The 13,921-nt window shown below is 52.0% G+C and overlaps 2 protein-coding genes across 10 annotated transcripts in view; one reads left to right on the top strand and one right to left on the bottom strand.

The window, feature by feature from the left end:
• CELF3 (CUGBP Elav-like family member 3) overlaps positions 1-5,566 on the bottom strand; it is a 15,116-nt gene extending 9,550 nt beyond the window's left edge. For 4 of the 9 annotated variants that reach the window (XR_005203061.1, XM_017546238.1, XM_017546241.1 and 1 more), the window contains exons 1-3: positions 5,360-5,566; positions 4,474-4,579; positions 3,154-3,236 (exon numbers count right to left, since the gene is read on the bottom strand). Coding sequence is in view for 6 of the 9 variants with exons in the window: in XM_017546238.1 (XP_017401727.1) it covers positions 3,154-3,236; positions 4,474-4,579; positions 5,360-5,551 (381 nt within the window). In the remaining 3 variants the exon portion in view is untranslated. Of the gene's footprint in view, positions 1-3,153; positions 3,237-4,473 lie in introns of all 9 variants that reach the window. The other 5 variants (XM_017546245.1, XM_037744889.1, XM_017546244.2 and 2 more) reach the window with 3 other exon arrangements.
• A 390-nt stretch (positions 5,567-5,956) lies between these two features.
• Positions 5,957-13,921, top strand: part of RIIAD1 (regulatory subunit of type II PKA R-subunit domain containing 1) — a 12,105-nt gene continuing 4,140 nt past the window's right edge. Inside the window, exons 1-5 of the mRNA XM_017546233.2 lie at positions 5,957-6,074; positions 6,460-6,578; positions 7,869-7,887; positions 10,320-10,516; positions 10,979-11,055. Of these exons, the coding sequence (XP_017401722.2) occupies positions 5,957-6,074; positions 6,460-6,578; positions 7,869-7,887; positions 10,320-10,516; positions 10,979-11,055 (530 nt within the window). The remainder of the gene's footprint in view (positions 6,075-6,459; positions 6,579-7,868; positions 7,888-10,319; positions 10,517-10,978; positions 11,056-13,921) is intronic.

Below are 13,921 nucleotides of genomic sequence, written 5' to 3'. Positions count from 1 at the left end.
AACCAGGGTTGCAGCCCCTTATTCTTGTTGCTAGCCCCTTCCCAGCAGGCCTGGGGATTTGCTGTTCTAGATGGAGATGGGAATCTGGGACCCAGAGAGAAAGGATGCAGTTCCTTCCCAGCATAGGCACTTAGGCACAAAAAGAGCATCTTGAGAAATACCCACCGTGGATGTGGATTCTCACAAAGAGACACACAAGTGTACAGACCACAGCAAGGACTAGGCTGACAGCAGCCTCCCCCGACACCCTCACAGACAGGACCCTTGGCACCCCAGTGTCCCATTTCCAGCCTCCTTCTTTCGTAGCCTGGCACTTCCTGTGGGGAGCTCAGGCTTTGTTAGCTCAGCTCCGGCACACCTGCCCCCTCCCCTGAGTCCGGCTGTGCCCTGTTTACCTGGCAACCAGGCACAGCGCCTCTCCTCCCTAGCTACTACCCACCAGGTGACAAGCCCTCCCTTGGGCCTCCCAAAGAAGAAGGGGCTATTTATACCCCAAACCAGTATCGCTGAGCTACTCCACCGTGGTCACTTTTAAGGCCCTCATCTTTCTCACCAATAGTAAAAACCCCACTTCCAAGAAGAGCTCACAGTTCTCACAAAATCTAATTGTTTTGAGGGTATAGGCTGGGGTCCTGCCACTTCTGGCTACATGCTTGTTCTGGGCGTCCCAGACCACTCACAGGCCCTCTCCGTGGGCCAGAATCCAACTTCCTGACTGCAGGCAGACAGGGAAGGCCTGTGTCCCTCAAGTGGGATTTTGGTTCAGGGTGAAGGGAGAAGAGCTGGACAGAGGGCAACCCCCACTCCACCGCCTCCAGGAGGCCACACCCTGCCCACAGGACAAGTTCAGGGACCTGCGGCAGAGCCACTCCTGGGAGCTTTTAGGGGAGAGAAGAGGAAATGGGCTCAACAGCTATAGGCCCAGGCCCCACGCTTTTTCTCCCTGCAGCCCAATGTATCACCCTAGCACTGTGGTGCCTTCTAGATTTTGGGGTGACAGATGGGGAGCAAGGAGAGGGTGCTAAATGTCTCCCATGAAAAAAAAACATGCAGTAGGAAGGCATGGAGATTAAACACAGGAAGAACATAATTATGCAGTAGCTCGCACACTGCACACGTGTGTGCACACACGCACGCACACACACGTGCAAATACACACACTGAGGGGGGAATGCAGGTGGCAGGAGACAACCTAGGGGAGACAAAGGGTCACAGACGTCCCTACAGCTGCCCTGGGTCTGCTCCTTCAAACCCCTTGCATGGGGGTCCCTCTTGGAGGATGGAACCCTCATATTTCCTACTGGAAGCTCTCTTAGGTCCCTCTGGATTCTGTCCCCTGGGGCAAGGGCCAAAGTGGAGAATTCAGTGTCACCTGGGAACTCTGGACAAGGGCTAGACAATCATTAACTGGGGTGCCCTTCTTCCTCACCCCCACCCTGGGTTGGACTTCCTCAAGAAGAGCGGGCCTCGGCTCTCCACACCCAGGATGGAGCTCTGCCTGAGCCGCCAGGGCACAGACCCAAGGTAGACGCCCGCAGGTGGTACACATGGCCCTTGGGGCTCATGCCCATTCCCAGGCTGTCTCTCATCCATGTCCCCACTCCCATCCTCTCTACCTTTTCCTCTGACCCCCTCTCATTTCTGCAGGGGCTCCAAGGCAGGGAGACAACAGAAAAAGACAAACAGGATGGAGATGAAAACTGTTGGTTTGTGAGGGGCCTCCACAGAGAAAAGCAGGGAAGGCAAGTTGGGACTGGATGGGGACCAGTCTTCCCAGGGATGCATGTGCCCTCACCCCACACATCTGGCCTGTCAGGAGCTCACGTGCCTGTGCGCACAAACACACGCTCGCCTTGGATCCTGTAGCCTGCTCACACACGTGCACAGGCCCTTAACCCTGGCTGTGGCAGGCAATGGCTATTCTTGCCAGCAGCTGGGATAAGACCGTTGGGAGTGGAGGTGTTGGTGGATTTGCTGCTGTTGGCTTTGCTTTCCTAGCAGTACTCAAAGGTTTGAGGCCACAGAAGGGCCAGGGGGTGGATTTTGAAGTTGGGGTTGGTTGCAGCGGTTCTAATTTTCCCAGGTCCCCACCCACCCTTTGCCCATCTGTTTTGTCTATTTCCCTCTTAGAAAGAGATGGGTAAGCAGCAGCATTCTCCACTTCCCATGTGGGAGAAGGAGTAAAGGCCAGGACAGATGTGTCTCTGGGACCCAGACGCTGCTAAGCAAATGTTTACTGAAGGTGGGGACGGAGTTAGGTCTCAGGAAGGCACTTGCTGGGATTCACAGTCTGGGAGAAAGCATAGCAGACAGATAGCAAAGGGAATGGGGACATCCTTTCCCTCCAGCTTCCGTGACTGGGGGATGGGGACAGTCCAAGGTTTTCTTCCCGCCCTCAGTTGCCAGCCCAGGCTTGGGACAGTCAGCAAGGCTGGCTGGGAAGAAGACACAAAGAGATAGGATCTTGCAGGAGACAGGCCACCTCCGAGGCCACCCCTGTCTCCCTGGGCATACTTGATGGCATCAGTCCTGATCCTTTACAATGTCTGTCCTTGCCCTTGCCTGCTACTCCCAGGCCTACCTCCAGCCCAGACCTGCTCAGGCCCTGCCCTGCCCTGATGCTCTGTGGCTCTGTTCCTGGGGTTCTTCCTGGGTGACAGAAGGGAGCCTGTCCGAGCTCAAGAACCAGCACCAAGATGCCAATCTAGCCAGCACCAGCTGCCTGTTCTCAAGTCGCAGGCACTCCTCCCTAATCTCACAGCCACCCAGGCTGCCTTTCCAGAGTGACAAAAAAGTGCCTGGGTGCCTTCTGCTCACCCTGATCCACACTTGGTGTCCAGAGACTTTTCCCCACACCTTCCAACCAGCAAGTCCTCCCTCTAGTGTAGCCTCATGGACAGGGGGGGAACTGGGGAAGGGGCTGCATCTGCTCCTGGCAAAAGTCACATTTACTCCATTAATCGCTGCTTTCCTTCTCTTCGGGTAACAAGAAATGCATGTGTCTACAGCAAGAAAGACGGATGCTAGAGAGAGAGGAGGACTTCCTGGTGATGAGGAGGCAGAAAATGCATTCAGTGTCTTGGGAGGGTGGTGAGCTTCCTGCCACTTCCACGGCCCTTCCCAGCCCACGGCCCTGCAAAGGATGGGACTCACCCCTGGAAGAGTCTTCTGTTCGTGCAGGGCGCTCTGGGCCTTCAGGGCTGAATCCCGGGCACAGTATGTCAGGAAGGCACATCCTGAGGAGGGGCAGGGGCAGAGAAACATGGCGGGGGGGTGAGTCCTCCATCTCCCCTCTCTGAAAGGCTTCCTTCCAAAGACCGAGGACTGGGAAGCTTTCCGTTCTTGTCGTCTTCTGCCTGCTGGGGTGGGGAGGTGTCTCCAAGGGGTAGACACTCTGCCCCAGAAGTAAGGCAGACACCGGAGGCCTAAATACGGGTGGTGATGGAAGAGGGAGGACACTTGGGCTGTCGGGAGATGGGCTTTGTGTGGGGAGAGGAGAAGGGGCATGTGACCGCCAGACAAGTACCAGTAATGTGGCTTTCTCTCCCGCCGAGCTGCTCTCCTTTCCCTCTCTCCCTCACCTCCACCTCCCTCCGTCGTGATCACCATCATCCCTCTCTTCTCCCATTTTCCCCATTTCCTCAGCTCTCCCCCACTCCCACATAGGCAGGTGGAGGGTAGAGAGTAAAATAGAGAAGGGAAGGGAAGAGCAGTTAGCCACACGATTGCTTCTTCCCTGTGCCAGGTGGAGGGGGAGCTAGAGTGGCCCCTGGGATCCGTGGTGCATGGAGATCTTCAAGTGCTGACACCGACCGCCCCCCTCAACCCCCTGCTTCTTAGCTGCACAGCCCGGCCCTGGGCCCTCAGGTAGGCCTGAGGAACACCCTCCCTTCTTCCTCACTCTTAACTTCCGAAGCCTCCCACACTTTCCAGATCGTTAGCAATCTCCAGCCTTCATGCTGCGCTTTCTAGTCCCTCTCTTTACTGCTGGAGCTGCCTTGCCCAGTCCAGCTCCATGCTTCCCACATTGAGCACCTGACCCTGGGTCTTGACCCCCCATCCCAATATTATCCAGGTTGCTCAGATTCTCAGTCTTGCTGCGCGCACACACACACACACACAGACACACACACCCCTGCCCAGCTCCTTATCTCCCAAACCAGCTCTCTTGTCCCTCCATTCTTTCTTGAATTCATCCCACACGACATCAACACCCCCCCACCATGTCTGGGATCCACATCTTTGCAGCCCTCCTGACAACTCTTCACCCAAAAGAGGCCCTCCTTAGTCCTTCACCCGGGTTTCCTGATCACTCTAGCTGAGTTCTTTTTCAGCTCCTCCATCCACTTTCTCCAGCCTTGAACTCTTCTCTTTCCACGTCAGCCCTTCCCAGCCACTCCACCCCTCCAGCCTGCTTTTCCCCACCCCTAGCCTCCCGGCCCACCCCAGCCTCTCAGCCTGCCTGACCCTCACCCTTGTGCAGCCCGGTGTACTTGTCCTTGATGACAGTCAGCTCGAAGATCCGACCAAACTGTTCGAAGATGGGCTTCAGGTCCTTCTCCTCCAGATGCCTCGGGATCTGCCCCACAAACAGCTTGATGGCATCCGGCTCCTTCATTGAGGCGGCCCAGGAGGAGGGGCCGAGGGGATCAGGGAGAGGCCCAAAGGCCAAGGGGAGCTGCCCAGCAAGGAGACAAGTAGTGGGGGCCGGGGCCCCAGCCAGGGCTGGCTTTCCCTTTGGCCCCCAACCACGCTGCTGAGCAGAGGGGCGGCTCTTCACACAAAGGAGGCCCAGGGAGTTGAGGGCTAGGGGTCAGGGGTCTAGGCAGATGCTGTCATGCCACCAGGGGGCATAGCCCAAACAAACGATCTCCCTCCCAGAGATCTGGCAAATGTCCCAGGATGGGGGTGAGTGTGGCCAAGACCTGGAGCGTGAGGTGGTAGCCTGGGCGCTGGGGCTTACAGAGCTGGGAACTGGGAGTTGAGATGGGAGCTGAAGGTGGGGAAAGGGCCTGAGGAGGGTGATGGGGAGGAGACTGAGGGGTTAAGGGGCCTGCTATGGTTGCCAGCAGCGTCAGTGACGGGGGCCCACTCCTGATGTGGAGCAGGTGAATCTCTCGTTGGCTTCCCTGGGGAGGACACCTCCCCTGTGGCGGATCCTTCTGCTGGGTCCGAAGATCCCTGATGCCAGATGCTTGATCTCTGATGGCGGCAGGGCTCCAGGGGTCCCTTTTGCCCTGCTGCCCCCCTTCAGGTCCTCCCCTCAGCCCCCCTCCCACCCCCACCCCGGTCCCCGGGCCCCGGGCCTGGGCTGCTGCCGGCTGCTCCCGCCGCTGGGGCTGCCTGCTTTCCCGGTCACCTGGGTCCCGGAGCTCTGCTCTCCGGCCGCGCTCTCCTCAACAAAAACCTCCCCCCTCCACACCCCCCTCCCCACTCCCACCTCCTTTCCCCTGACATCAGTGATGTCAGTCTCAGGGGTCGAATACAAATTCTCTACCCTAGAGAGGGACGCACAATCCAGGCAAGAGCCACGCCCTCTCTCTATCGCCATCCTTCCTGACTCCCTTCCCGCCCCCAGAAGAGCAGCTTGTCCTGTTGATAATAACCCTTCCCCCATCTTACTCCCCAGTCAGGAGTTGGGCAAAGCACTAAGATGGAGAATTTATAGAGGAACCCTAAAGTGGGGTCCATTGTTCCGGGGGCTGGAGCTGTCCCCGGTGCTGGAAGACTCAGGAGATGGGGGTTGGGGGAAAGAGGGGAGCCCGGCATCTGGGGAGCCCTGAGAGTAGAGAGTCAAGGAAAGAAGTGAGGGGAAAGAAAATGGGATAGGACGGTTGGGCAGACTGAAGGGGAAGGAGGTGTAGATGGAGAGGGAAGCAGGTCGCACAGTCTGGGGGAAAAAGAAAAAAATGTAGAGAGGAAAAATGGAAAGTAAGGTGGGGAAGGGGAGAGCAGGATGACACGAATGCAGAAAGAGAGCTGTACATTTTCCAGAAAAGAAATCAAGAAAAACGATAGCTTTCTGGCATTTGCCGACTCCCCCTTCTCTCCCTCTGGGGGGTTTGTGTGTATAAGTGCGTGGGCAGGAAGGCCGTGGAGGCGGCACGGCAGGCGCTCTCACTTGTATGCTCCTTGAAGACCAGGACACCGTTTAATTCAGCATCTTACTGTTCACAGTGTCTAGCACCCTGTCTTGCTCATGCGTAGCAGGCGCTTAACAAACACTTCATGCAAAAAACCACTTGACACAGTGGATTCCTGATTCCTTCAGTGGGAAGAACCACAGCTGTCAAGCTCCCCCCCTTAGGATGCAGAAACCCAATTACTCTTTCCTTTGCTTCTTTCTTCAGTGGGGTTCCTTGGGTGGGACTCAAACTGAGTCAGGTAGCACAGAGGAGCAGGGGAGGCACATTCGGGGACCATTGCTCCCCTGAACATGGATACTTCTATGATTGGCAGGTTCCAGGATCCGGAGGGAGCTTGACCCCTCCATGCACTGGGCCCACTCAGAGCATGCCCTCAGTGCAGGGATTATCTGCAGACATCAAACCTTGTCAGTGGTGCCAGCCCTTGCTTTCGTCAGTGCTCAGCAACGGGGGGGCGGGGGGGGGTGTCTCCTGGGGCTCTAGGCTTTTGTACAGCACCCTGCCTTCCTGTCATTCCCTTCTTTACCCGGGCTGGGGCTGCTGTTTCCACAGAGGCACTCGTGTCTCTGAACTGTGTCCCGGCCGAATCCCAGGAGCCCCCATTCCTGAGCTAGCACGGCAGGCCGTCTTCTCTTCTGGAGGAGAAATAATAGTAACAGCCAGTGCTTACATGGCTCTTACAGTGTCCCAGGCTTTGTGCCAAGTGCTTTATATTTACTAACTCCTAAACCCTCACCACCCCCCTATGATGTAGATTTTGTCATTATCTCCAAATAGAGAAGAGGTAACCAAGACATAGAGCTGAAATAACTTGCCAAAAGCCATGTAGCTAGAAAGAGGTCTAGCTGAGATTGGAGCCCTGGCAGTCTGGCTCCTGAGTCCACGCATTTAACTCCCACATCAAACATTCCTCTTAAGAATGGGGGCAGTGGTAAAGTCTGGCCTTTTTTCATCTTCTGTCTCCATTTAAGCCCTGGATGAGAGAGAGCCCTTCTTTTTTTGGCTTCATTCTGTTGTCACCTCTCATCCTTCCTTGGCCTGGTTTTTTGTTGTGGCCTGGAGCCACATTCTCACAGGTGCTTGCATTTGAGGGAATGTGTATGGGTGCAGACTTGATTACAGTTCCTCACATGGATGCTCAGGTCCCCCCCTGCAGGGTCCCCTAAAATGGGGTAGCAGTCGGGGTAGGTGCTAGAGGACTCAGTGGTGGGTGCTCAGAAGACACAAGTGGTGGCAGAGCCAGGGAATCACGAAGGGCAAACACATCCTGAAAGTAACTTTCCACTCACCTACCCCACCCCCACTGCTCCTTGCCTTGCCTTCTAATCTGATCTTGGTATTTATGGAGATGCTAAACAGATCATGCCCTCTGAGGATGGAGAAGGGGAAGACCCTATGGCCCTGTTGATCTCATTACTCTATGTCTTCTCAGCAGATCTGCCGCCCTGCTGCTCATTCAAGCTTGGGGCTAATCATATTAATTGAAATATTAAACATTCACAAAAATGAATTAAAGTGAACTCCCCTCACTCTTCCTCCCAGTCAGTAATTGGGGAGACAGCTGCAGGCAGCAAAATGCCTCTAGTCCTTTTCTTAGTTTGTGGTCCCTAGATTGAAGGTGTCAGTCTGAGAGAAGAGGCAGGGTTTAGGGGAGAAGAGTAGGACCTCTCATCAGACCCTCCTTGCTGAGTGACTGTGAACACATCTCTGGTGTTCTTTCAGGTCATGGGATGGGAGTCCTGTGAGGTAAAGACAGGGGAACCCTGAGACTCAGATGCCTATTCTGGGGAGTTTCTGTATGGGAGGGAGAGAGGCTTCCAAGTTACTTTCTCTGCCCACCACCTGCAAGCTCACCCTCTTTTTTATTCCTCTGCAGTCAAAGCTAGGTTGCCCTACATACAAAGATTATTGAATTTATAAAGGTAGAGCTCTGATCCTGGTTTTAGATTCTTAGGAAATGAGAAATGCCAGATGATTGGGATATTTTTCAGAAAGGGCAAAAAGTGGCGGTATGCGTGGGCATCAAATAACTGGCTTCACTGACTGAATACAGAGTGAAGACATCTGCAGCAGAATTGATGAGAGTGCACAAAGAATTGATTCTATGACCTTTCTGCCCTCAAGGGGCTTCCACCTCAAGTAGAAAATAAAACAGGCCAACACAGTACATAATAGTGAGTACTGAGACGCTGTTAAAAAAATTAAAAGTGGCCGGGCGCGGTGGCTCATGCCTGGAATCCCAGAACTTCGGCAGGCTGAGGTGGGTGGATCACCTGAGGTCAGGAGTTCAAGACCAGCCTGGCCAACATGGCGAACCCTGTCCCTACTTTAAAAATACAAAAATTAGCTGGGCATGGTGGAGCGTGCCTGTAATCACAGCTACTAGGGGGGCTGAGGCAGGAGGATAGCTTGAACCTGGGAGGCAGAGGTTGTAGTGAGCTGAGATTGTGCCACTGCACTCCAGACTGGGCAACAGAGTGAGACTCCATCTCAAAAATAAATAAATAAAGTAGCCCCTCTTATATATGGGTATTTGGGCTATAGGATGTGATCAGTGAAGAAAGTCTTGATTGATTTTCAAAGCACAAGAAGATCATAGATTTACAGAGGGAGGATAGTAATCATTTTATACTTGGAGGTGGAGAGGTAGAGAACACTGTGCATGGCTGTGTGTGTTTGTGTGTGTAAGTCTGCTGGTCCAGGCTCTGGCATTATCTAATATAATACAAGTCACATATATGGTTAAAAAATTTCTAGTAGCTATATTAAAAAAGCAAAAAGAAAGAAGTGAAATTACTTTTAATAATAAATGTTTTTTAACCTGATGTATCCAAAATACTGTTTCAACATATAAATCAATTACATGTTATTGATGAGTTTTTTTATACTAAGCTTTCAAAATCCAGTATGTATTTTACATTTGCCGCACATTTAACACCTACAGCCACATTTCAAGTGTTCCAAAGCCACAGGTGGCTCGAGGTGACTGTACTGGCTAGCACAGCTCTGGTGGGCCACCACCACTAGCTTCTCTGGAGGGAGTGTGGGGAGAAGAGACAGATCTTGGCCAACAGGAACCATTATCACTGGTTAACCTCTTGCTCCCGCTGGAAAAAAAAAAAAAAAAAAAAAAAAAATCACTTCTGACAGATGGCAGCTTATCTCTCTCTCACTCTATTAACTCTCTCTCCTAAAAAAAGACAAACAACCAGAATGATCTCTAACCAAGATGGGGTTCCTGGGAAGAGGCTTGTAGCCCACTACCTAATTTACTTCTTGTGGTTTTCCCTGGCTTGGGAACTGCCAACACTTTCATTTCTTTTCCTCAGTCTTTGCTGGAAAGGACAGAGGCAGACCAATGACAACCCCACCACGGCCGGGGAGGAATGCTGAGCTTGTTTCTAGTGCTATTTTCTTGCTCCTTGGGGCAGTTATTCACAAATGTGAAAAAACAGCCTCCCTCTTCTCCTGCATCTCCGAAGGCCTCTGCTGAGCACGATCTCTGCGGGGTGGGAGCTCGGCATGTGTGTATTGACAGACAGGCTCACGCCCTTTCTCGTGGCTATTTTCAGCTCTCTGGCTTTATGTTTCACTTTCTCTTCTTAATTAGATACTAGAAGAACAAATCTTGAAGATCAAATTCCCTTTCTTCTCCCGTATTCAGTTGGGAGTGGAAGAAAATAATTTAGAATTTGTGAGGAGCCCAGGGTGAAGAGAAAGTTAATCTACACAAAAAAGTCAGTCCAAGAGGGGAAATTCTGGCAGAATGTCCCCCAGGTCCTCTCCAGCATCTTCAGCGGGAGAGAACGTTCCTTCCTTTGCAGAACTCAGCCCACTCTCTGTTCTGGGGTGCTTCCACGCTGTTTGAAGAATCCACGGCTCCAATGTCGAATGTCTACAGGACAGAGGGACGGGTTGACTTCTGGGCCAGTGGAAAGAGAAGAAGCCTGGGTTCTCTTTCCCCAGTACTAGGCTTCCTCTAGCTTCTGTCCAGGTGAGGGTGTCTGGAACTAGATTCTGGGAGACCTTTTTTTCCTGTTTTACTATAGAGCTAAGAAAAAGAACTGAGGTTGGGTGGGGTCAAGAAGGGCTCATTCCACACACAATTAAGTCCATGAATCAGTCCTCCAATCCGGAAAAGGCGATCCTTTAAGGACCCTCCCTTTCCCCCAGCTCCCCGAGCCCCTCGCCCCCGCTTCGCTAAAGGGGCCGGGCTTGGGGGAAGGGCGGGGCCTGGGGCGGGGCCTCGCCAGTCCGCGGCCCGTCGCCTTGACGACCGCAGCAAGATGGCGACGCCCCCGGACGCGCAGCCGCTGCCCGACCCCTGGGTGCTTAGCCCGGCTCAGCTGGAGCAGCTGAGAAAATTCAAGGTGGGTGCGCCAGCGCCCCCACCCGGCGTCCACCAAAGTGCAGCTCCCCCAGGACGGGGGCCCCAGACTGAGAAGAGGGCCGCCGAGAGAAGGGGAGCGGGAGCTTGTTATAAAGTGGGGAGGGCACAGGGGAGACCTCGGGCGGACCTCTGGGCTTCTGGGCCCAGCGCAGAGCCCGACGGGCATCTGGAGTGCAGGAAGAACGACCTCAGGGACTTGGCCTTTGAAATGCGCCGAAATTACCGCCAGACACAGCCGACCATAGTTAAGACCCCTCAGCCTGAACATCAGGCGGCAGAATGATGTTTTATCTGTAAGAAGATGGGTGGCTTAAACTTTCAAGCATCCTGGGGAAAGACCTGGGTTAAATGCGCACCTGTTTCCCGCAGCCCTGTCACATCTCCAGGGCTGAACCCTGAATCTGTCCCCTCATGGAGGTGACCCTTTGCTCTTGCCCCCCAGATCCAGATTCGGATTGCTAACGAAAAGTATCTAAGGACCCACAAAGAAGTAGAGTGGCTCATAAGTGGTTTCTTCAGGTAGGTGGTTTTCCAGGCTCTGGGATTTGTGGCACCCAAGGTTTTCTTAGTTATCTCTAGAGGTTTCCTTCAGTTATCCCTAAATTCTTAAAAATATGCCTATTTTTAAGACATAAGGATAAATACATACCTTATGACACTTGGAAGCAGGAATTTGGCGTTGAGAAACCCAACAGGCAGCCGCTGGGTGTAGAAAACTGTTCTCAACCATAGGAGCTTAACAAAATCACTCGTTGAACTGAAAACAAAAATCAGTTGTCTGGTCGGCCCTTCCCTACCTGAAAACATTACTTTAGAGAAATTCCAAGGGTCAGAAGCTACTCTTTCTTGGGGAAGAGAAGACAATTTACCAGTGTATCCTGGAATATGTTCTTTCCTTCCTCCGTCCCTCCTTTCAACCTGGCATTTGCTTGAATGGAAACATAACCTAATGGGATGAAAGGCAGAGAATTAAAAAAAAAAATCACAGAGTATCAGTGGATGAAAACAATAACGCTATCTCAAATGCTGTTTGGCTATAGACAAATAGACAAGATTTAAATAATTGTAATGGCACCCATCTCCAGGCACCGTTCTGTTTCCCTGCATTAGCACTTACCACGCTCTATTGTAATTGCGCTTCCATCTTCAGTTACTGGTCCAAAGCTCCAAGCTGGCGGAATCGTGTTTGTGTTCTCGGTGCCCACGCGTGTGTGGCATCTTGGAACACTTTTGCTGATCCTCCCAGCACCTCCACAAAAGATAGCTTTCTGTCATTTTCATTTTACAAGTGAGTAAATTTAAGCTCAGAAAGGTGAAGTACCTTCCCAAAGTTGCTGAACCAGGATTCAAACCTTTGGTTTTTCCATTGTATTGTGCTGTAAGCACTCCATCCCCATTTGCCCCCTGGACTGTGGGCTTAGCCAGACGCAGGGCCCGCCTTTATCTTCTCAAAAGTTGGCCTGGCAGTCACGTTGGCTCATGCCTGTAATCCCAGCACTTTGGGAGGCCGAGCAGGGTGGTTCACTTGAGGCCAGAAGTTTGAGACCTGCCTGGCCAACATGGGGAAACCCTGTCTCTACTAAAAATACAAAAATTAGCCAGGCATGGTGGTGCATGCCTGTAATCCCAGCTGCTCGGGAGGCTGAGGCAGGAGAATCACTTGAACCCGGGAGTCGGAGGTTGCAGTGAGCCAAGATTGCGTCACTGCACTCCAGCCTGGGTGACAGAGCAAGATTCTGTCTCATAAAATAAAAAATTTAAAAACTCACTATTCATATTATAGACATTTCTCCAAGTGGCAGCAGATTCTCAGAGGGCAGATAGGGGAAGGAGACAGAAAACTGAAACCTTTCCAGTTCTGAAGGTTGGCCAGGGATGTGGCTTGGGCAAAAGATAGTTTAGGAATCCCAGTCAATATCAGACCTGAGGATCAGGCCATCACCTTTTGCATCTTTTCTTCTAAAGGGAATTAAGATGATAATCGTTCCTATCCTGGGGACCTTGCACTCCAGGTTACAAGCAATTCCAACAGAGAGATTGGGGATAGAAGGTGAAAGCTGGAACGAAGTCAACATTTGCATTGCTCACAGACAAGAGGATTAGAACACCTGGGGGAGGTGAATGAAGGAGTTGTTTCAGTCTCCTCTCAGGGATGGCCTTGCCTCTCCCTTTGACTAGGAACAGCTTCTAGGAGCAGCCTGTGTGTCTGGGACTGGCTGCTGCGGGGACAACTAGATACTTCCTTTCCTTTCTTACCATGCTCCTGTCAAGGCCAGCTACACCACCAGGCTTTTCTTTCTGCTGTCCCTAAAGCTGCTCTACTTGAAATCCTCCTGACCCCTTTTCCTGGATGGAGCTTGAGCATTTAGTGCTTGAAGTTTTAGGGTTTACTTTTGTTTGTTTGGCGTCGTTTTCTTTGATTGGTACCAGGATGAACCAGAGTCAGCCTCTGTCTCTGCTGGCCACCTCACACGGTCCTTCCTGTGAGAAAAGAGGAAGGGAGAAGCGAGAGCAGGGTCCTGAGCACCATGCCTGTCCTTGTCTGTTCTGCAGAGCTCCGCTCTCTATTCGTCCCAAGCCAAAAGACGCTCTGAAGCATTCTTTGTGGGAAGCAAACTCCTCACTTGGGTTTTTTGGATCCTAAAGACTTACGGCCATTCAGCCACACTTCTTCAGCCTATACTGGCAAATGCAGTGTACCAAACTCTTTTTTTTTTTTTTTTTTTTTGAGACAGAGTCTTGCTCTGTCACCAGGCTCCAGGCTGGAGTGCAGTGATGCAATCTCGGCTCACTGCAAGCCTCCCGGGTTCAAGCAGTTCTCCTATGAGTAGCTGGGACTACAGGTGCACGCCACCATGCCCAGCTAATTTTTGTATTTTTTTAGTAGAGATGGGGTTTCACCATGTTGGCCAGGATTGTCTTGATCTCTTGACCTCGTGATCCGCCCGTCTTGGCCTCCCAAAGTGTTGAGATTACAGGCGTGAGCCACGGCGCCCCGGCCGGTACCAAACTCTTAACACCTTAAGTTTTGGATCTGAAATATGGAAAGAGTAGGAATCTGATTTATTTTTGAGGCACCCAGAAAGCTCAGGTTTTACGCTGCAGATATGATAGCCAGGTAAGAAATTGTATAAGGTCTTTATTAGACATCTGTTTTTGTAAATACCTAAGCAGGTGAATTTTCCCCAAATACAGCAGTGATCATGTCCTTGCTTGGCTGGAAAAATCTTCAGTAGTTCCACAACATTGCCTTTTTGGGTTTGTTTTTAAACATTCTATTGAAATATACTGAAAAATGACATATCCTAAGCTGGATGAACTTTCACAGGCTGAAAATGCACATGGTTCTATTGTTTTCTTTTCTTTCTTTTTTTTTTTTTTTTTT

Source organism: Cebus imitator, unplaced genomic scaffold (assembly GCF_001604975.1).
Source record: "Cebus imitator isolate Cc_AM_T3 unplaced genomic scaffold, Cebus_imitator-1.0 Scaffold188, whole genome shotgun sequence".
NCBI lineage: Eukaryota > Metazoa > Chordata > Mammalia > Primates > Cebidae > Cebus > Cebus imitator.
This window is presented reverse-complemented; position numbering and strand designations above follow the sequence as displayed.